We start from the raw sequence: 22887 nt of genomic DNA on the forward strand, positions 1-22887 counted from the left end.
AAGAAACAGGAGAGGCAAGGCCTTCAAGACTCACTTGTGATACACTTTTTAAAAAATCTAATCGTTAAAATGTGTTCTGTATTTGTTATTATAAAGCTTCGGGTTAAAAGAAAAAGAAACAGGAGAGGCAAGGCCTTCAAGACTCACTTGTGATACACTTTTTTTTAAAATCTATTCGTTAAAATGTGTTCTGTATTTGTTATTATAAAGCTTCGGGTTAAAAAAAAAAAAAAAAAAAGTCCTAACCAGATTCGAACCCCGCATGTTCGGGTGAGAAGAAACTGTCTTACCCATTACACTATCGTGGCTTGTAAAATTTAATATCTGAACATACTTTTTTAAAGGGCGATAAATCAATTGCAGTATTCACAGTGAGAACGCTGTTTAAATCATATTATTCTGGTGTATCTTGGGCCTTCAAAAAATCTTTAAGGGCAATTAAAAATTCTTTTTAAGTCCACAGTAAAGGAGATGTGGCTATCGCTGCAATCACACTGCAACATTTAGCTGTTTTCTCTGGATCTAGATAGATGTACAAGTTTAGTTACACCCGCTGGGAATGTAGTACGACACGGTCGATTCAATTTCTCTTTTATATTCATTCTAGTTTTATAGTTTTAAAGTTGATATGAAAATTTAGTATTTTGTGAAACTAATAACATGTAGAGCCAAGTACAAGTACTTCTAAACGTCGTATGAAGTGAAAAGGACTTCATTTGGGAAAAGTCAAGACTGGAAATTTTTTCGTTTCATCAATTCAAGGGTATTAACTCGCATGGTTTACAATTTTTAACTGTGAATTTTGACTGATTCTGTGGATATTTTTATGGCAGTTTGGGGCATAATCCAGTAAGTGATGAGGCGTTCCCAAATCTTTCTCTAAATAAATATTTAACGGTCTCCTTCTCCAACTTTCCATCACATGTTATCGTGTATTGTCCATTGAATATAGGATTGAACGGGCAGGTCAACAACTTGAAACAAAATGGCGTCGTTTGAGTTCGTGAAGAATATGAGCACGCGCTTTGAACGTGTATAAATATGTGTACGCAATTGATTTTTGCCCATGACCTTCAGGGCTCAGCCAAAAGATCTATAAAGTCCATTCGTCGTACTGATTCTAGCCCTTACGTTGGTTGTCGCGACATATGTCGCACTACTTTCCGTATACTGTACGCTGGATGTCGCGACATAAGTCACGCTGAGGGGTAGGTCGTTTTGAGCAGTTGGCTTACTGTTCTTGGATACGAAAACAGACAGTTGGCTTACTGTTCTTGGATACGAAAACAGACAGTTAGCTCTATGAATCATTTGCATAGACATTAGTAGGGCCCGGGAACCTGGATTTTCAAGTTTCCAAGCAAATTTTAGATGAATGAATTGTCAATAATACATGGCACTGGGCGAAGCGTTGCTCTTTGCTCAAAATGGCTGCTGCTATGAACGCTGCACGTGAACGCAACATCTTTGCCGACTTTTTAGAAGACTTCTTTGCTGATGGCAACTTAGAAGAACTTGGTGAAGATAATGGGGATATCAGCCTGCAAGAGTTGATGCATGTTGGCGATCTAAGAAACTTAGATCAGGCCCCAAACAACCGCGACTTTGAAGCGGACGCTGATTTTGGATGGAATGGGGAGGGGGATGAAGGTGCCACGATCAACAAGCTGTTCGATCGTCAAAATTCTTTGCATGTCGGCGATGATTTTCCACAAAATCCTCAGCCTTTGGACTTCTTCAGTCTTTTTATTTGCGATGAAGAGATCAACATGCTGGTTGAACAAACAAACCTCTATGTTCAACGAAAGACTGCTGCTGGAAACTTGAAGCCAAACTCAAGGTAAGCTTTTCTCTCCTGTTATTTTTAGGCTGCTTTCTTCTCCTTCTATTTCTTTCATTCTTTCTTCTTCTGCTTCTTACTCTTTATTTTCTTTTTTTTAGAATTATTGGTGAACTGTGTTTTATTATTGAAATAATTTGTTTGAGATGAAAGCAGTTTCAGTTTATGTATGACTGAATGTTCATTCAGAGGTGGGTGGGCGTGTCATGTGTTTGTGTATGTGGTAGAGGAGATGGGGGGGGGGGGGGGTAGTAATATATGCTTGTGTGAATAGGTAGGTAGGTGTGTGTGGATATTAGCAGTGTGTGTGTGTGTGTGTGTTGATATCAGTGTGTGTGTGTGTATGTGTGTGTGTGTGTGTGTGTGTGTGTGTGTGTGATTCATATCAGTGTGTGTGATACCAGTGTGTGTTTGTGTGTGTGTGATATCAGTGTGTGTGTGTGTGTGTGTGTGTGTGGTATCAAGGTGTGTGTGTGTGTGTGTGTGTGTGTGTGTGTGTGTGTGTGTGTGTGTGTGTGTGTGTGTGTGTGTGTGTGTGTGTGTGTGTGTGTGTGTGTGTGTGTGTACTGTATACACTGTGTGTGTGTTATAGGTGGTGGTGGTGGTAGAGTGAGTGTGTTTGTATATGTGGGGATGAATGCAGGTATTCTGTGTGTGTGTGTGTGTGTGTGTGTGTGTGTGTGTGTGTGTGTGTGTGTGTAAAATACAAATATAATGAAACAGAACATTCATAATTGTTTCTGATTTGTGTTTTTCAGACTACACCGCTGGTACCCTGTCACAGTGGATGAAATCAAGATACTCCTGTCACTGGTCATCACCACAGGCCCGGTCATCAAGCCCACCATTGAGGACTACTGGAGCCAGGATGACATCACTTACACTCCCTTTTTCCCCCAAAACATGTCCCTTGTGAGATTCCAGGCTATCCTGAGCAACTTTCATCTTGTTGACAACACCCAGGATGATGGTTCGGATCCCCTATACAAGATCCGCCCGTTCTTTAGGAGTCTAAGAAGCAAGTTTTCAGATGTTTATACCCCTGAGCGGGACATCAGTTTTGACGAGGCAACATGCCCCTGGAAAGGTAGGCTGCGTTTCCGGGTCTACAACCCTGCCAAACCTGACTAATTTGGCATCAAACTCTACGAAGCCTGTGAGGCCAGGAGCGGTTATGTCCTGGCCATGGACATCTACCAAGGTTCTGCGCCAACCACAGATGTGAGTGAGGCACTTGATCTGGATGAAAACCTTAGTGTGACTACACGAGTTGTCCTGGGTATTCTGGCTTTTGGGGGTCTCCTGGACAAAGGGCATAGAGTTTACATGGACAATTACTACACCAGTCCTGAGCTCTTCAATCACCTGTACCTATTCAATACTTATGCGTGTGGGACAGTGCGAACCACCAGGTATGGCATGCCTAAAGCCTTCAAAAAGTAGAAACCAGCAGCTAGTACCATCAAGCTGACTCCAGGCCAGTCTATCTTCAGGCAGAATGAACATCTCCTTGCCTTGAAATAGCACGACAAGCGGGATGTACACATGCTGTCATCCATCCACCTGCCACAGGAAATGAAGCTCAACAAGGTAGATGAGAACGGCATTGCAGTATGGAAGCCACTGTGCATTGTGGATTACATCAAAAACATGGGAGGGGTGGACACTTCTGACCAAGTAATCAAAAATTACTCTGTGCTGAGGAAGACGGTCAAGTGGTGGAGGAAACTCTTCTTCTACTTATTCACAGTAGCCATGTGCAACGCCTACTACCTCCACCGCAAGTTTGCTCAGAAATCTCTTTCTCATCATGAGTTTAGGAGGCTCCTTGCAAGACAGCTCATTTCTACTTCCCCACAAGCCCCACAGCCTGCATCCAGAGGGAGGAAGACTCTGAATCCACCTAGAGGCCTGACTGGAATCCATCGGCCCACCTACAACGTCACCAAAGCAGGTGCCAAGAGACAGAGACCTCAACGTGACTGTGTGGCCTGTAATCCAGCCAAGAAGAACAGAGCTGGCTTCAAAAGGAAGCAGTCTGCCTTCCAGAGTGAACAGTGTCAGGTCACACTATGCGTGCCACACTGTTTTCAGGTCACACTATGCATGCCACACTGTTTTCAGGTCACACTATGCGTGCCACACTGTTTTCAGGTCACACTATGCGTGCCACACTGTTTTCAGGTCACACTATGCGTGCCACACTGTTTTCAGGTCACACTATGCGTGCCACACTGTGGACTAGCAGAGACTGTTGAGGCAAGAAGAGGAAGCAGCAGTGGCCAATCAGCATGACGGTGCTGGTGACAACTAACTGCCCTTTATACATTCCTCCTGCCCCTTGGGGAATTCCTGTAAATAACTAGTTTTCTTCCTTTTGTTTTTTTTCTTCTCCAATATGAATAAGTAGTTTGTCATCTGTTCTCTGAAAAAGTTTAAGTTTTCTAATGTGACGGCTGAACACCTGTTTTCACCTGGATTACTTGATTTTTTACCTGTGCACTAACATTATTAGCTTCAGTGTAGGACACTTGTGCTTGTGGTTCTTGCTTTGTGAGACATTGGCATCTTCAAGTGACTGGATATCTTCATTTTATTCTGTTCCTGGTGGCTGTGTACTACCTTTTCATCACTTTTACCTTTCTTCAGAAGAAAACGTACCCATAATTCCTCATTTTTTCCAGGTATGTCAATTATAGTTTGCTACTAACCCTCAAAAACTGTTTTTTGTGATTCTTTGTTCTATTCTGTACATTTTTCATTCAATATGTGTTATTCAAAAACCACTCACAAAAAAGATAACACACAATTTACAACACAACCGTTTTTCTTTATTTTTCTCTCTGTTAATTCACCAGTGGGCACTGTAACATCTGTTAGAAATAACACCAGTGTAAGGGTTACTATTTTCCGAAAAAGACCACTTGGGCGAATGAACATAGTGAAAGCCCTGTACACTGAGAGTAAAACACACAAGCGTTTTATGTATTGAGTATAATTTCAAAATGTAATGTTTAAGATGAGAAAGATCAGTTTAAAGCAAATTAAGCCCCCTAGCATTAATTACAGAGTAATTTCCCTTTTTTACTATCTGCACCAAAGACATGCAAAATAAATGTAATTCCATGCTTAGCAAAAGAAGTTCCTGTTTGAACAAAAAATGATAAAAATGACTGCTTTTGTTGTTGTGTCAGAATATTATCAGATCAAAGTGCCAAGTTTAGAGAATAAAAAAAAATATAAATATAACAGTCAATTCAGTTTGCATATAATTAGGCTCTTTTTTTTATATTTTTTTGTGCCCATCCCAGAGGTGTTTAAACAAGATGACTGGAAAGAACTGAATTTTTCCCATTTTTATGCCAAATTTGGTGTCAACTGACAAAGTATTTGCAGAGAAAATGGCAATGTTAAAATTTACCATGGACACACACACACACACAGAGCCAAACACTGGGTTAAAACATAGACTCACTTTGTTTACACAAGTGAGTCAAAAAGGACATATTCAACACAAACATTCACAAACACACATCCATCAGAACATCAAACGACAGTGGTTAGGTTTGGCGTGAGGTAGAACTTACCCGGTACTTGTGGTTTTTGTGCTGACTGCGCTGAAAACAGTTGATGCACAGCACACAGGTGGGGTCATTGGCACAGTCCCTGTCAACATAATGGTGTCAGGTTATACACATGTCATGCACACACACACACAAACACACATACATACACACACACACACACACACACACACAAACAGGCCAACATCCACAGCCACAAAACTCCAGCCTGTGTTTCCTGTGACAGGAGGCCAGAACGGATGGTTATATAAATCCAGGTTAAGTAAGGCAACTGAAAAAGTGAAATTTTTCCTGTGACGTTATACTTCTTGGTTGTGCATTCTTGTCTGTCAAACTCAAAATGGCTAAGTATGTTGTACCCATAGATAAGCATGCAAAGCTGATGCACATGCTCTGAGATATCAGCTGTCTTGATCTCCAAATATCAACTCCATAATGTACAGATTCACACTGGTGGAAGTTGTTTTCTTTTATAATTTTTAAACTGAGAATTTTGCAGCTGGGCTCCCGGCACCGCTCAACTGAAGTGTAGGTCTTATCACTGAAACTAAGTAAAATAAAGGAAAAATAGTATCAAAAGAATAATCACCTAAATTCCAATGTGGTGGAAATCTCTATAATAATAATTAATATTAAAACACTACCACCCAAGCATTCACCTCTTCCTCTCAAAACCACTCCCCTACCCCCCATACCCATCGTCCCCCCCTCCAACCTCCCTCCCCTTCCCCCTCCCCGTGTGCTGCCTGACCTGCAGGAGTAGGTGGGTTCCCCGGGGCGAAAGACATTGCCGCAGATCTGGGAGGGGGCATCAAGGTCCTTCAGCTCCTGGAAGCGAAGGGCCGGCTCCCCACCACACAGGAACTTCTCCAGGGGGTGGAAGAGGAAGGTGGTGGAGTAGCGCTGCTCCTTCTCAGCAATGTGACCGCAGGCGAACACGATGGGCACGAACTTGCTCCAGTGGGAGTGCAGCGTCTGCTCCAAGTCCTGGGCCGCCAACGCTGACGACCATTCCTGAGTAACACACACACACACACACACACACACACACGCACACACACGCACACACAGTGAGATGGGGCTACAGCATAATACACAACCATGTGATTGTATTGTACTTTATTGTATTGCACTGCATTGCATTGCACTGTATAAGTGTATTGTTTTGTTTTGTGTTGATTTGCATACTGTATTGTATTATATACTGTAATGCACTGTATAAAGTGTATTGCTCTTTTTGTCAAAATAGATGAACTATGTGAAATTCAGGCTACTCTCCCCAAGAAAAATGTGTGAAATTACAATGAGAGCACCACCCTTTTCCTTTTATTGCCTGCAACTTGAGCAAATGTACAGTATTTTCCAATCAAACTCAAAGTGGATTTTTATACAGGACAACCCTTTTGTCACTGAGGGTTCTTTTGCAGGTGCCTATGCCCTATGTCCATGCTGCACAGAGGCCTATGCCCTATGTCCATGCTGCATAGAGGCCTATGCCCTATGTCCATGCTGCACAGAGGCCTATGCCCTATGTCCATGCTGCACAGAGGCCTATGCCCTATGTCCATGCTGCATAGAGGCCTATGCCCTATGTCCATGCTGCACAGAGGCCTATGCCCTATGTCCATGCTGCATAGAGGCCTATGCCCTACGTCTATGCTGCATAGAGGACCTTGATTTATTGTCTCATTCAAATGAACTAGTGTCCAGACCACCACTCAAAGTCAAGTGGAGGGGGGTAAAATACTGGGGAGCATGGGGATCGAACCAGTGTGCTCAGATTCTCTCATTTCCTAGGCAGACGCATAACCTCACACACACACACACACACACACACACACACACACACACACACTGTTCAACATATTTTCTCTTTACATGAATATTAAATGTATCTATTCTAATATATACTGTGGGTAAAGAAAATAATACCGATACTCACATAAAAAGTCATATATATTCTAATAATCATGATGTAATTTTATTAATACCACAGGTTTTGCAAAGTCTTTGCACTTTTTTTAACCTAAAAAAAAACTATATATTATACATAAATATATACATATGTGGAGATTGTACACTTTCACAAAGTTTGCACATGGCCATCCAATATTCAGTTTTCCTTGAGCAGATCAAATTAGGCTTTATATATATATAGATAGATAGATAGATAGATAGATAGATAGATAGATAGATAATATATTTAGCAAAATGATTTTAGAATGTTAAACTTAAGATTTATTTTCAATTGTTCTGTTTTCTCAAAAAGTTTATACTGACATTCAAGTTTCTTTACAACATTACAAATGTGCAAACTTATATTTGCCTTCAATTCTACATACAACTGACTGCATCAGTCATAAATGATCAAAACCAATAAATGTGTTTCTGTTCATTCTGTTTGTTACATGTTATTTATGTGCATACATGTATACACAGTATAAATAGAACCTTATGTGTATGTTCATGAGTATCCATCTGGGATTGTTCATGCATGTGTGTGCGCATGTTTTAGTGTGAGTGTCTATGTGTGCATACATGAGCAGGTGTGCTCACATGAATTATATGTTCCAACCTAGCACATCCTGCAGTCTGTATCTCATCATCGTCTATTTCAATTTTTTAAGCGTTTATGATTTCAGCTGACACTGAACTATTTTGAATTTTCCACTTGTAATGACTGGAAATCCGAGTCAACTATTATCAGCATCTTTGAAGATTGTAGTCTCTTTACATACACCACGTAAGATATTTAAACACAAGACATTAAGTGAACTGCACACACAAAAAAACAAATGTCAGTTCATGAATCAGGTTCCTGTTCGGTTCCAACTTTGCAGGCATGATTGCCCCTGAAAGACTGAATGTCATCATTCATGTATAAATATATATGTGGAGTAATTATTCACCAACAGTACACCTTGAAACTCATTATCAATCTCTTCATTGATCATACTGAGTGTGAAGAGCATCATGGAATAAAAAAAATTATTCAAATCATACTGGAATCATTATAGCGAAAATCGTTTTCAAGGAACTAATATTTATTGATCAACCAAATAGAACACAAATGGTCAGCTGGAGAAATGTCTAAATCTGTAAGTATAACAGCAGAGAAATTAGAATATAGAATTAATGGTTGAAGAAAGTGCCTGTGTGAGTGTATCTATTCGATAGTTTAACACTAATAGCAGTATAGAATATAAAATGATAAATGGTAAGCAGAAGAAAGTGACTGCATCTACAGTATAACAGTACACAACACAAATAGTTGGCTGAAGAAAATGCCTGCACACTCATGTATACCAGAACAGAACACCCAGCAAGCATGTGCCTACATCTTCAAAAACAGAGTATAACTGCCTATATGATGGTAAAAACAGTCATACATAAAACTAGTACATGAGTCAACGTGAAAACTGTTTAGCTCATACCTGCACATAGAATGAATCATCATCCATCATCAAATAGATCCAAAATAATGTGCTTACACCTCTCGCCATTCATGCCCTATTTTCATCATGGTGACCTCAAATTTCAATTCTTACTCCACAAGTGTTCCATGGTTCTGATAACTGTGATGGTGGTAGACAAACCTGGGTGTAGGTATGACTATATGAGGGCTTTGGATTAAAACATGGCCAACGCTGGGCATCAAACCTTGATCGATGTGCAGCAAACAGCTTGACATCAGTCCCAAATAATTAACGGATGTAACGTTCAATTCTCAGTCAATGAAAGTCTATGCAGACCTTTCTTGATTCTGGAGTTTGCTTTCACTGCTGTTGTCACGGCTCGTTGGCGGTCTGTGTGCACGTGCTTTTATGCACCTCTATTCTCCTTCTCCCCCTTTCTCTTTCCCTTCTCCGCCCCTCTTCCTCTCTCTCTCCCTCTCTCTTTCACCACCCTCTCTCCTGCATGTATATGTTTGGTTTAATGCTGGGCGTATGCACGTGCATCTCTTGGAATATGTGTGTGGCATGTTCCTGTTTCTTGAACATTCTGAACTCTGAGCGAGTTCAGGAATTAATGTAGTTTGGGTAGAAAGATTCAGCTTCACTTTTGATGCCAAGCTCTCTGAAGAGATGGTCGCTGTTCCAGCGTGTGAGCTGTTGGGTGCCGTGTGAGCTGTTGGGTGCCGTGTGTGAGCTGTTGGGTGCCGTGTGAGCTGTTGGGTGCCGTGTGTGAGCTGTTGGGTGCCGTGTGAGCTGTTGGGTGCCGTCTGACAGACGTAGTGGGATGTCTTCCTTGTCACCCCCTTCTTCCTCTGTGTGTGGTCTGTGTTTTCACTCTGGGCCAGTGGTGTGCCTCTGTACTTACCTAGTGACCGGTGAGGAAGGTGTATACTTGTCTTTGTAGTGTTAAATTACTGATGTGACTTGTGACTTTTGTTGTCTTCAAGAAGAATTAGGTATTAGGCGTTTGTAACTTGTAAGGTTAGGGGAATGTTTTATCAGAAATATTTTAAGTCCACTACTCTTTTATTGACTCACTTGTGTAAACATAGTGAGTCTATGTTTTAACCCGGTGTTCGGTTGTCTGTGTGTGTGTGTGTGTGTCTGTGTGTCCGTGGTAAACTTTAACATTGACATTTTCTCTGCAAATACTTTGTCAGTTGACACCAAATTAGGCATAAAAATAGGAAAAATTCAGTTCTTTCCAGTCATCCTGTTTAAAACAATATTGCACCTCTGGGATGGGCACAAAAAAATAAAAAATGAAGCCTAATTATATGCAAACTGCATTTACTGTTACATTTATATTTTTTGTATTCTGTAAACTTGGCATTTTGATCTGATATTCTGACCCAACAACAAGAGCAGTCATTATTATTATTTTTTGTTCAAACAGGAACTTCTTTTGCTAAGCATGGAAGTTTTATTTATTTTGCAAACGTTTTGGTGCTGAGTAAAAAAGGGAAATTACTCTGTAATTAATGCTAGAGGACTTAATTCGAATCTGGTTAGGACTTTTTTTTTCTTTCTTTTTTAACATGAAGCTTTATAATAACAAATACAGAACACATTTTAACGATTAGATTTTTTTTTAAAGTGTATCACAAGTGAGTCTTGAAGGCCTTGCCTCTCATGTTTCTAGATATTCTGAGGAATTATTGAAATTGTGTGTTGTGATTAGGTGTTATTTTTACCATGTATTCAGCTCGGGTTATTGTTCAAGTTTATTTTCTTTTAATGAAACTTTGTGAAATTGCAGTATAAATTTTCCGAAACATTTTGTAGTATTTGAAATGAAATTGTGAGTTTGTGATATTATATCATTGAGCTGTGGGTTTTTGTTTTTGTTTCATTCAAAACCAACAGAATAGACACTAGGCTGACATATTTTTGTTTGGGGCTCTTTGTAATTGACTTTTTAGGATTATGTGTTAACCCATTCATTATTTGGGAAAAATTAACAAACTGTTCATGTGCTTTTCATGATAGTTGCTTTCGGTGTAAAAGTGGCTGTATATGACAGGATAACCACTTACTTCCAACTTGGTGTAATGCGTATTACTTGAGGAAGGGAGGGGGATGGTACTCTTTTGAATTTGGAAGAGAGTGTAGTTTAAAGAGACTGGGAGCTCATTGTTCCAGGTTTTTCCTGGGACTTTTCTCCCCGTTCCACTACCTCAACAGAACCCCATGTTCGACGCTGAAACAGTCTTCGTTTACCTGCCCCAGTTTCCTCACACCCACTCCCTCTCTTCCACATTCCCAGCGTACCCTCCTTGTCCTCCCCCCATCTTGCCCCATCCTCAAGTCTGTGAGTGAGCAACATCTGCCTTCATCTCCCAGTGGAATATGGGTCAGGTGAACTTTGACAGTATCATGGAACAGAACAGGATGCCATGGTGCATAAAACATTGTGACAATATCATGTGAAGGACTGAGATTTGGGGGTCGTGCTGTGATTAAAGTTAGGGGGTTAATTCCGCGTGCTTTGAATTTGTTTCATGTAATTTATTTGTATGGTCACAGTAAAGAACCCAGCTGAACTTTTCTGTGTCTCTGTGTTTGTGTTGTTGGGAAGTTAGATAGTCCGGGAAAGGGTGGGGGGACATGGGCAACCCCTTACGGGTTGTGACAACTGTCTTGCATGAACTTTTCACTGTAATGGCTGATAGAATCATGTACAGAAAAGTACAACCAGGAATCAAACTCTTGATCTATGGATGGGTCACGTGACCCTCAGCATCTCCTTCTGACCCTATATTTGCCAACTCTCCCACAAAAATTACCAACAAACTCCCACTATTTTCTATTTACTGATGAACTCCCACCAAAATTATCATATGTAACAATTATCAATGTCGTTCAATGATATTTTGGACGGGATCTCCGCGAAGCACCGAGCATTGTATCGATCGAGGATCAAAGCCCAGCTACTTCCTTAAGTCATACACTGATAAAGCCACCCGAACTGCCCTGATGATAATGAATTGCAAACAAAATTTACTGGTACACGGTAGTGGTACTTTTGACTGATACTGTTAGTGTTATGTGGTATTCCTATTCAGTGACTTTGTCTACATCTAACATCACATAGTCTCACCGTTAAATCTAGTATCAAACTAGCATTAAATGATTAACACATCTTTGTGCACAGGGTTTTACAGTCTACAATGTCTCTGTCTTTGTTCATGCTTCAGTGCATATGTGAGTGCATCTGTATCTCTATGTTAGCCAATCCCCATTCCTGTGAGAATCCACTATGGCTATTCTACTTATTCGATTAGTATACAAGTGAAAGTGCAAGCAACACAAAACATTACATGATAAACAGTGAGGTGGCGAACTTGGGAGAAAAATAAATCCCGAAAATGGATCTGGATGGGAATTTCTACCTATTACAGGAGGTTGTTGAGAACTTGTACATCCTTATAAAATATAAATTATTATAATCTGTCATTTTGTGAACTGATCTGTGAAATTTGTGATATTGTCTGATATTGTCTGACCTGGTTTGTCAAGCAGTCTCACTTGTCACAGTGACATTGTCAGTGAAGAGATAGACTCCATTGGGGTTATCTCAATGTGTAACGTTCAATGTATGCATTCAAACTTTCATACTGCAGTCTTCTGTCTTGTATGGTGGCCATGAATATGGAATTGTCATGAAACTGTATTAAAGATGAAATTAATAAACAATGAGGCCAGGAGATCAAATGATTAACAACTAGTAAAGAGTGGTAACTCACTCCACACACAAGGTACATAACTTCAAACCAATGCTGCTTATGCTGCCAATTCAGCTAGCACACAGGTAAATAAAAGGTACATAGGAACAAAACCCAGACACTTCCCCAAAAAAGGAAGCGCCAGGCTTGCTCTTATACCGTTCATTTGACATGTGCATACAGCAGCAATGACAGAAGAAATGTGCAAACACAAATTAGCTTTTATTCAAGCCCGGCGCTTCCTTTTTTGGGGAAGTGTCTGGGTTCGTTCCAATGTACCTTTTATTTACCTGTGTGCTAGCTGAACTGGTAGTGTAAGCAGCATTGGCTTGAAGTTATGTACCTTGTGTGTGAAAAGAGTTACCACTCTTTATTATATATCAAAGATGTTCTCATGTCGGGTATGAATCTTTTATTCCTAAACTGAAATCAAATAATGGTAAACAAGTCAAACCTGTGTGGTTGAACAAAAAAGCTATGAGAATTATATATAAAAAAAAAAAAGAAGTATAATCTTTATAAACGCTTTTTACAAACCAAGAAAGGGGTTGAATACAAATGTTATATCAAAGCAAGGAATGAATGTAGCAAAATACTAAAGTAAACACATAGAGAATGTGAGGAAAATATTACAAATGAAGCGGAAAAGATTCCAAAGAAATTTTGGAAATATGTTCAAGGACAAATGAAAACAAACAAGGGTATTAGTACTCTTAAAAAACGAGATGGTTCCCTGGCAGTGTCTGATGAAGAAAAAGTAGAAATTCTTAATAGTTTTTTCTCAAGTGCATTCACTACAGAGAACAAAGCAAACATCCCATCCTTTGCGTAAGCTGTGCTTGACTATGTGTGTATACATATGTATGTGTACATAACTACATGCATGTATATGAATGTGTATTGTGTGTGCGTGTGTTTATGTAAGTTTGTGCCTGCCTATGTGTGCGTATGTGTTAGGGTAGCTGTTACTTACACATGTATGTTAAAATGTATGTATGCAGTGTGTGTGTGTGTGTGTGTGTGTGTGTGTGTGTGTATGAAACATAGATATAATGTTTTATGTTAACAAAAGCGTTTTTGTAAAGCACCTAGAGCAGATTTCTGGATAGTGTGCTATATAAGTATCCATTATTATTATTATTACTTAGAAGAAGGCAGTAAATCTAATGGTACAACACTTAGTGATATAAGATTAACTCCTCTTGCTGTTGAGATGAAATTACAAGAGAAATAGTAATAAGGCTCAATGACTACATAGAATTCCACCTAAAGTGCTAACAGAGGTTAGCAGGGAGTTGCCAATACCTCTGTGTCAGCTTTTTAATAAATCACTAGAAACTGGTATACTTTCAAAAGACTGGAAAAGTGCTGAAGTAACAGCAATTTTCAAAAAGGGTACAAAATCAGATGCTAGTAATCATAGGCCAGTAAGCTTAACCTGTATTGTAAAAAATTTGTATGTTAGATGCTGGAATCTGTTATAAGAGATGCTATAGTAGACCATTTTACTAATAATAATTCATATCCAGAATGTCAGCATGGTTTCAGAAAAAAGATGTTCCCATATTCCAAATGAAGTCTAATAAAAGCTTTATGTAATTTCAAAAGGGTAACCTTATCTTTAAAATTCAAATAATTTGGTTAGCTATATTTATAACTCTCTGAATGTGATGCCCAAAGGCATTCAATGGTTTATATCATTATAGTTTGAACATGATTACCAACATTCATAGTGTAGTCATAACCAGGGTTTTATATGCCAATGTGCATAACCTTACATTTTGGTATGTAAAAACAGAGGTTCCTTGTACCTGACCATTCTTACAACATCTTTAAAACTTTTTTGAATGACATTATTATCAGCTGCTTTATTGTAGATTTTTGTGTCATCAGCAAATACTTAACACACACACACACACACACACACACACATATATATATATATATATATATATATATATATATATATATATGCTCTGAATTTTATCTGGCAGATCATTAATATTGTAAATAGGATGGGACCCAGAATACTGCCTTGTGGGATGCCACTGAGAACACCATCTTTATTTGAAAAACATTTACCCACATGTACCCTTTGTGGGTGACCCTGTAAACAGTTGCTTATCCCCTGAAATACACCACCCTGGATACCATAAAATTGGAGTTTTATCATAGTCGTTTATGCGGAACAGAATCGTACGCCTTCTTGAAATCATGATAAACAATATCAACTGGCTGATTATCATCCATTAAGCTGCTAAGGTATTCCATAGCTGAGGGGTCGTTTATAGGCCGCGAGTCCTAAAGGCAAAAATGCCAGTCCCTAATACTGGTACTGGTACTACTACCACTACTACTTCTCAGGAGGCCTTATACGTGTAAACAGTAAAGCATGGGACGGACACGTTTTTGTCCAGGAATATAGAATGCTAAACTGGGACATTACCCACGGTTGTTGTTTTTTTATGTTACCTGTAAGATGGTGTCTTCGCTGAAACTTGGCATCTGTGCTAAAAAGGCTTTGTTGGACTGCGCCATTGCGTGAAGGACTTGCACAATCTTGATTTTGGCACCGTCACTGTCCGCTGTTACAATGATAAATCCGACCGAACGCTACCCTGTATCCATCTGTCCTAACAGCTTACTTCCTTATCGGTTTCCAGATTCTTTTATCCGTTCTACAATACAAGAAATTCCCTGTTGATTTCCCTGTTCGATTTCACAGAACAAGTTGTCGAGAAGAGTGGAAAAAAAAAGTACCGGAAATTACGCAGGGTGTTTTCAGCTGCCATTCGAATGAGACAAAAACCATTTGAGAACCAAACACTATGGGTTTGGGATCCCGTGGGTTGGGATGATTTTTCACTTAAACGCTATTTACTGGCTTTAAAAAAAGGGTATGCGTAAGGGGTATAAAAAGACATTCAATCGTCAACCACTCCACATCTAAAATTCACAGGAAACAATGACGTCTCACACCCCTCAACACACACACACATTCCACATAAAATTTCTACAAAACACAAGGCAGACCACCTCAGAGCTAGTGCACGCGTCCTTGTTTATGTAATACTGAAGGGGAAATGGACAAACATTTACGATAGGGCAGGAATGGGTAATCGCGAACGGCAATGGGCCTGCCTGTTCGCATTTACCATCAGGCACCCATGTGTCGACATTACGTTGAAAAGAATTAGCAAACGAACTTTTCCTTGTGCAACCAGTCGAAGAAAGTCTTCAAAAACAAAAGAACTACGTTTGACTATCGTGCGACATGTTATCTTTTCAGTACACACGGTGAGCTAGTCGCTTCGACTGGATCGTTCCAAAATAGGCATACCTACCCTATTAATAATAAGAATATCGGAAAATACAAAAACTATACAACATCACTGACAACACACTGTACAGTATCAACAACAACCACAATATTATTGTTAAAGAAATAAAGAATTCAATCATTAAACAAAAGCAAAAAAAGAGCTCTCTTGAATGATTTAGCATATAATCACTGACTACGAATCATCACGAGAACGTTTATTTAACTTATTCACCGCAGTCTTTGACGTTTCTTTTGAAATTCGATTCTTTTTGTTTTATTATTTCTCTTTTCTGTATATTTTTTTAGTTTCTCATATTCAACCGTTGGTCTGTTTTCATCTAAATTCTTTTGACTTACGTGTGTAAATAAAGTGAATCAATGTAATCACACTCTCTCTCTCTCTCTCTCTCTCTCTCTGCACTGAATCTTCAGTTGTGTGCCGCGTGCGCGTGTCATGTGTGTGTGTGTGTGTGTGTGTGTGTGTGTCACGTGTGTGTGTGTGTGTGTGTCACGGTGTGTCAAGTCAAGTCAAGTCAAGTCAAGATTTTATTTCATGATGGTAAATTGAATAAGCAACAATTGCTTTTTTACATCAAGCCATCAATGAAAATAATAATAATAATTAAAGAGAAGGGGAAAAAAGAAAAAAAAATTGAAGAAAAAATTTAGGGGAGAGAGAGAGAGAGAGAGAGAGAGAGAGAGAGAGAGAGAGAGAGAGAGAGAAGCAGAAGAAGAGCAACAACAACAACAAAATGCATATATATATATATATATATATATATATATATATACATACAAGAATACTGTGATAAAGAAATACAAAATTGCATTTCCATTTCGCACACACACACACACACACACACACACACACACACACACACACACACACACACACACACACACACACCACTCAATACAAATTCTCGGACACAATTACACCATGTCCATCCCACCCACATGCACATGTTCCCCCATTTAGTGCAAAATCCTTGCCAACACAAGCATATACAAAACATTTCACAATTAATAGGAATATTAGACTAACAGGTCAAAATTTGTATTACTGTTAATTATTTTCAATGAGGTGATTCTTCAGATTTTTCTTAAACACGTTTTTATTTACGATACTTTTCAGAGTGAGTGGGAGATCATCCCATAATTTTCCACCAGAATACAGAAAGCTGGATTTGTAAAGGTTGTTTCTTGGTCTGGGTATGCAGAGCATGTGGTTGTGTCTGTGTTCATTAGTTTTAAATGTGTCTGCAATCTTTTTTGGAGCATTTCCATACATAACATTATGCATGCAAACAGCTTTGTTGAAGTACAGCCTGTTGTGAAAGGATAATATATTAAGTTGTTTATAGTCCATTGGGGTCAGAGAGTTCGGTTTCAACAATACTATTTTCAGTGCTCTTTTATACATACGGTGAATAAACTTCAAGTTTGTGAGGCTACAACTGTCCCATAAAGTTGATGCATAATCGATTACTGGCAGAATATGTGCACAGAAAAAGAGCTTTCGTGAATGAACATTAAGGATCTTTTTTATTTTTGTTATTTGAAGTATTCTATTTGAGAGACGTTTACTTAAGCACTTCGTATGATCAGTCCAAGATAGATCTTTATCAATAATGACACCCAGAATTTTATGTGAATCTACCTCTTCAATTTTATTGACGCCTAGGAATAGTGGTTTGAAGTTATGTTTCATTTTTTTGTCTTTTTTGTCGTGCACATACATACATGCACTTCGTTTTCTGAGCATTCAAGGACATGTGATTCAAGTGTGTCCAGTCATTAAGTTTCTGAATATCATCTTGGAGTTCATTAGTTAGTTTACTGGCGTCTGAATTGCTTGAATATAAGGATGTGTCATCTGCAAACATTTCACATTTAGATTTCATATAACAAGGTAAGTCATTAACGTAAGTGGAGAATAAAATTGGTCCTAAGATGGATCCCTGTGGTACTCCATGATTAATAGATGTAAAATTTGAGGTTTGATTATTTATTGCTGTTACCTGCTTCCTATCAGAAAGAAAAGATTGTATAAGGTGAATATACTCTGGTGGTAATTTATAAGCTTCTAATTTACGTAGTAACAAGGAGTGACTGATTACATCAAAAGCTTTTTCAAAATCTATGAAAAGGAGACCTGTGAATTTATTTTCATTTATGTTATGTAGAAGACTGTCAGTGAGTTGTATGAGGGCTGTATGACAAGAATGATTTTTACGGAAACCAGACTGGTCTTCATGGATTAAGTCGTTGTCAAAGAGATAAGAATATAAACATTTTTGCAAATGTTTTTCAATGGGACAGAGCAGACAAGACAGAAATTGGCCTATAGTTAGATGGATCAGAAGAATCACCTGATTTGTACAGTGGAATGACTCTAGCCTGCTTGAATTTAGAAGGAAAACATTTCTTATCGATACACAAATTATAAAGATATGTCAGAGTATCTACAATAACAGGGGAAGAAAGCTTTAATATCTGTCCATCTAACCCGTCCAAATCTCGTGTGCCAGATTGTTTTAGTTGTCATAGGCTTTGACATACATCAAAAACAGTCATTGGTTGAAGACTAAATGGAACATGAATTTTCTTTGAGTCAATATACTGTTTTAGAATACAGAGGTCATTTTCACTGGTCCTGTCGCTTGGTATAATTTTTTCAGCAATGGTTGCAAAATGATTATTTAACTGATCTGCTGTTACATCAGTGATGTTTTGTTGTCTTTTCCCCACATGTTTATTATTCAACTTGTTGATGGCTTTCCAAATTAGACGAGAATCTTTTGTATTTACTAACATTTTCTGAAAATAATTATATTTCGATTTACGTTTCATGGCGTTTACTTTATTTCTTTGTTTCTTATATTGTTCATTTGATCCATACATCTTCAAATAATCTCTATAATGAATTTCAAAGTCAATTTCTTTTGTTATCCATGGTGGTTTTGTTTCTTGTCTGACTCTTTTCCTAATAAATGGTGCATGTTTGTTATATACAGAAGAGAATGTATTTATCCAAAATTCGACAGCTTCATCAGGATTTCTTAACTGATATACATAATCTAAAGATGAGTTTGCTAAATCCGAGAGAAAATCATCATTTTTAAAGTTCTTAAAACTCCTATAAAATATAGTTTTATGTCCTACCTTTGGAAATTTAACACGATTCTTAAACCAGGTGAGACAGACTGGGAAATGATCACTACTACCACAAGGTGGAACACATACCTCTACAATGTGTTGTTTTGTGGTTGTGTAAATGTGATCTATTAACGTATTTGTGTTTTCAGTAATGCGTGTTGGTCTGTCAATTAATTGTTCTAAACCATGCATACAGTAATTGTGGTGCCACTTTGGTTTTGGTTTAAGCAAATCTATATTGAAATCACCTAGAATAATAGTTTCATAATTTAACATTATCACCTCATCCATTACAGAGCTAAATCTATCCTCCCATTGTGTGTGTGTGTGTGTGTGTGTGTGTGTGTGTGTGTGTGTGTGTGTGTGTGTGTGTGTGTGTGTGTGTGAAAAACGTTAATATGGGCATTTTCTCTGCACCCACAAGTAATATAGTGACCAAACAAAGGAAGACCTTTCTAAACACTTAATAGTGATGACCGAGGTGAGTTGGGTAACAGTTGAAAAGCCAATTCAAGTAATTATTTGGCAAAATAGAAATAAATTTTCAAGACTGCAGGAATTTCTCTTCTTGGAGATATTAAAATATTTTATATTAATGTCTTGTATACATTTGTCACTAAAGTTGGTATACTGATCGGCAAATCAGTTGCAGCATTATCTACATCAAAAATTAAGGTCAGCTGTTAAAGGTCAAAGTCACAACTTAGCAGAGGATATATTACGAAGACAAAAAAAAAAGGTTGTAGATAAAAGAGAGTTGGTGTCTTGATGATCTGGTCATCATCAAACTCGCCGTAGTGATTTATCGTGGTGAGAACAAAATCTCTTTTGAGACTCGATGTCAGGGGGTCAAAGTTCAAGGTCAGAGTTTGGCATAGCCGAATAAAAACAACCACAACAAAACAAAACGAAAAATGTTTTTGTAGTTTTTTTTAAACATGTTTTAATCAAAACTTGGAATCGTCATTGGTTATAGTCGAAACAAACACTTTCCAAAGTGAAGGTTATCACCCGGCCAAAATTGTCCGGCTGTTGCAAGACGATGATTCATAGTTCACAGGCTGGACTGATGTTTTTTGGAAAATGTTTATCTATTACTCTCGTTAATAAAGAATGTCTTTTTCGTCTTTTTCTTTTTCGATTCCATCATTCCTGTAGTTGATTAAGTGGATATGAGTCTTGTATCATGATCGTATAATTGAATAGAATGGACTGAATTTTGTTTTCCTGTGGCTGACCGCGTGATAGCTTGAGGCGAGCGTGTGGCGCGCGCGGCAGCCATTGTACTCCCCGGCCAACTCCAGTGAACGAAAAAGTCGAAAGAGCATCATGCTGCAATGATAAGCACTGTTATAGGCCCTGCATCTCTCCTTGATACACCTGTTGGAAAGTTGGAATGCATTCGCACCGTACATCCATCTTACCTTATCTTTCTTTCAGCTACAAACCCGTTGAAAAGAAATCAAACTGGAGTTTAATTGCGGCAATCAAATTGTAAGTGTTACAGACACGCTGCTCAGTTATGGTTTATTGTGAGGTATCTTAGCCTCTTGTAATCGTAGGAAAACTGTCGCCGGTTCGAAACCTTAATTTCAAAGGTTAAAGGTCCCCGAACCTTTTAACGATATCAGTCAGTCAGCACCGTCAGTTCAAATGCACTACTGCGCGTCTACTAGAGCTCGGCATAGGAAGGCTGAGCACAGACCTCTCTCCGTCAGCTGCTTTTAATCTTTCCCGACTGAAGTCAGGTACCCATTCATACCTGGTTGGAGTGAGGAAAACCCGTCGGAGTAAAATGCTTTCCCCAACTGAGAACACAACACTATGCCGAAACAGGACCTCGAACTGTGGTCACTGGTAACTAATCATTGGATCCCGGCAGATGTCCATCCTCTAACCGGCTCTGCGATGGCGCTTTACCTGTAAGACCATGGAACAAATCATATTTCCTCTGCGCTTGTTGCTGTGTGTACATATCAAGTGAAAGGTATATTAACACAATGTTTTTAATGATGTGTTGTGTAGTGATTATCTTCAGTCCTAAAGTTAGTCCTTTGTTTGATGACTCATTGGTGGTAATTATTGTTTTGTGTATTTTATACGTCAAAAACTAGGTACAAGGCCATCACACCATTGATCGCCCCACAGAAAGAAAGAGAGAGAGAGCGGCCGAAAGTCTAGCTTGAAAGGTAGAGCTTGGTTCCTTTGCAAACAAACGAATGTTAGCATCGTTTACAAATAAACATCGCGGAATATTCTTAGAATCGGGACAGATCTAATCTCTCTGGGTTTTCCAAATACATTAGACTAAGAAACACGTTAGATGCCATGTTCGTGGCATCAGAGATCTATTCCCACTCCTCTAGCGGTAAATCGTAGCTGTGTGTGTGTGTGTGTGTGTGTGTGTGTGTGTGTGTGTGTGTGTGTGAAGGTCGTGCTCGGCACATGTCTGGCAGCATGAGGCAGTTCCACAGGACTTCAAAGACGCTTCCATCATACACCTGTACAAGCGCAAAAGGAAATCGTCAGGCCTGTGACAACCATCGTGGAATATCCTACTGTCCGTCGCAGGCAAGACTCTGGCCAGAGTGCTACTCAACCGTCTCATAGCGCACCTTGAACAAGGTCTCCTACCAGAGAGCCAGTGTGGCTTCCGGAAAGAACGCGGGACTATCGACATGGTGTTTGCTGCCAGGCAGCTCCAGGAGAAGTGTCAGGAACAGAACGCCGACCTTTACTCCACCTATGTTGATCTGACCAAGGCCTTCGATACTGTTAGCATAGATGGCCTTTGGAGAATCATGGCGAAGTACGGATGTCCCAGAAAGTTCATCACCATTATACGGCAACTACACGATGGGAGACTTCAGAACCATTCCCTGTCTCCAACGGAGTCAAGCAAGGGTGTGTTCTTGCCCCCACCCTGTTCAGTCTCATGTTTTCAGCCATGCTGACAGATGCCTTCAGAGACGCTGACGTAGGCATTGGCATCAGGTACCGCACAGATGGCTAACTCTTCAACCTCAGGGGGCTTCAAGCAAAAACCAAGGTGAGGACAGACACTGTCAACGACTTCCTGTTTACTGACGACTGTGCTCTCAACGCTGCCTCCGAAGCTGACATGCAACACAGTGTCGACAAGTTCTCTGCTGCCTGTGACAAGTTTGGCCTCACAATCAGCACAAAGAAGACTGAGGTGATGCACCAGCCAGCTCCCGGAAAGCCTTACGTTGAACCAAACATCTTCATCAACGGGCAACGACTGAACGCGGTTGACAAGTTCACATACCTGGGCAGTACACTCTCTCGCACAGTTGTCATCGACGACGAGGTGAATGCCAGACTCGCCAAAGCCAGCGCTGCCTTCGGCAGACTCCATAAGAACGTTTGGAACAGGAGAGGCATCACCCTGGAGACGAAACTCAAAGTATACAAGGCCATAGTTCTCACCATACTGCTCTATGGATGTGAATCATGGACTGTCTACAAACGCCACGCCAAAAAGCTGAACCACTTCCACACCACCAGCCTCAGAAAACTTCTCGGCATAAAGTGGCAAGAGAAGATCCCTGACACAGGTGCTCACTCGTGCAAACTTGCCCAGCATCTACACCATCTTGATGCAGGCCCAGCTGCGCTGGGCAGGCCATGTAGTTCGCATGCCAGACCACCGGCTCCGTCCCCAAGAAACTGCTCTACGGCGAACTCCAACATGGCAAGCGCTCCCATGGAGGCCAAAAGACTGAAGCGCTTCAAAGACACTCTGAAAGCTTCTCTGAAGACCTTCAACATCAGCCACGAC

General features: G+C 39.6%; 1 protein-coding gene across 5 annotated transcripts in view; it reads right to left on the reverse strand.

The window, feature by feature from the left end:
* LOC143296708 (E3 ubiquitin-protein ligase UBR2-like) overlaps positions 1 to 15377 on the reverse strand; it is a 185529-nt gene extending 170152 nt beyond the window's left edge. For all 5 annotated transcript variants that reach the window (XR_013057156.1, XM_076608759.1, XM_076608757.1 and 2 more), the window contains exons 1-3: positions 15077 to 15377; positions 6176 to 6438; positions 5428 to 5506 (exon numbers count right to left, since the gene is read on the reverse strand). Coding sequence is in view for 4 of the 5 variants with exons in the window: in XM_076608759.1 (XP_076464874.1) it covers positions 5428 to 5506; positions 6176 to 6438; positions 15077 to 15142 (408 nt within the window). In the remaining variant the exon portion in view is untranslated. The remainder of the gene's footprint in view (positions 1 to 5427; positions 5507 to 6175; positions 6439 to 15076) is intronic.
* Positions 15378 to 22887: the final 7510 nt, after the last annotated feature.

Source organism: Babylonia areolata, chromosome 21 (genome assembly GCF_041734735.1).
Source record: "Babylonia areolata isolate BAREFJ2019XMU chromosome 21, ASM4173473v1, whole genome shotgun sequence".
Taxonomy (NCBI): Eukaryota; Metazoa; Mollusca; class Gastropoda; order Neogastropoda; family Buccinidae; genus Babylonia; species Babylonia areolata.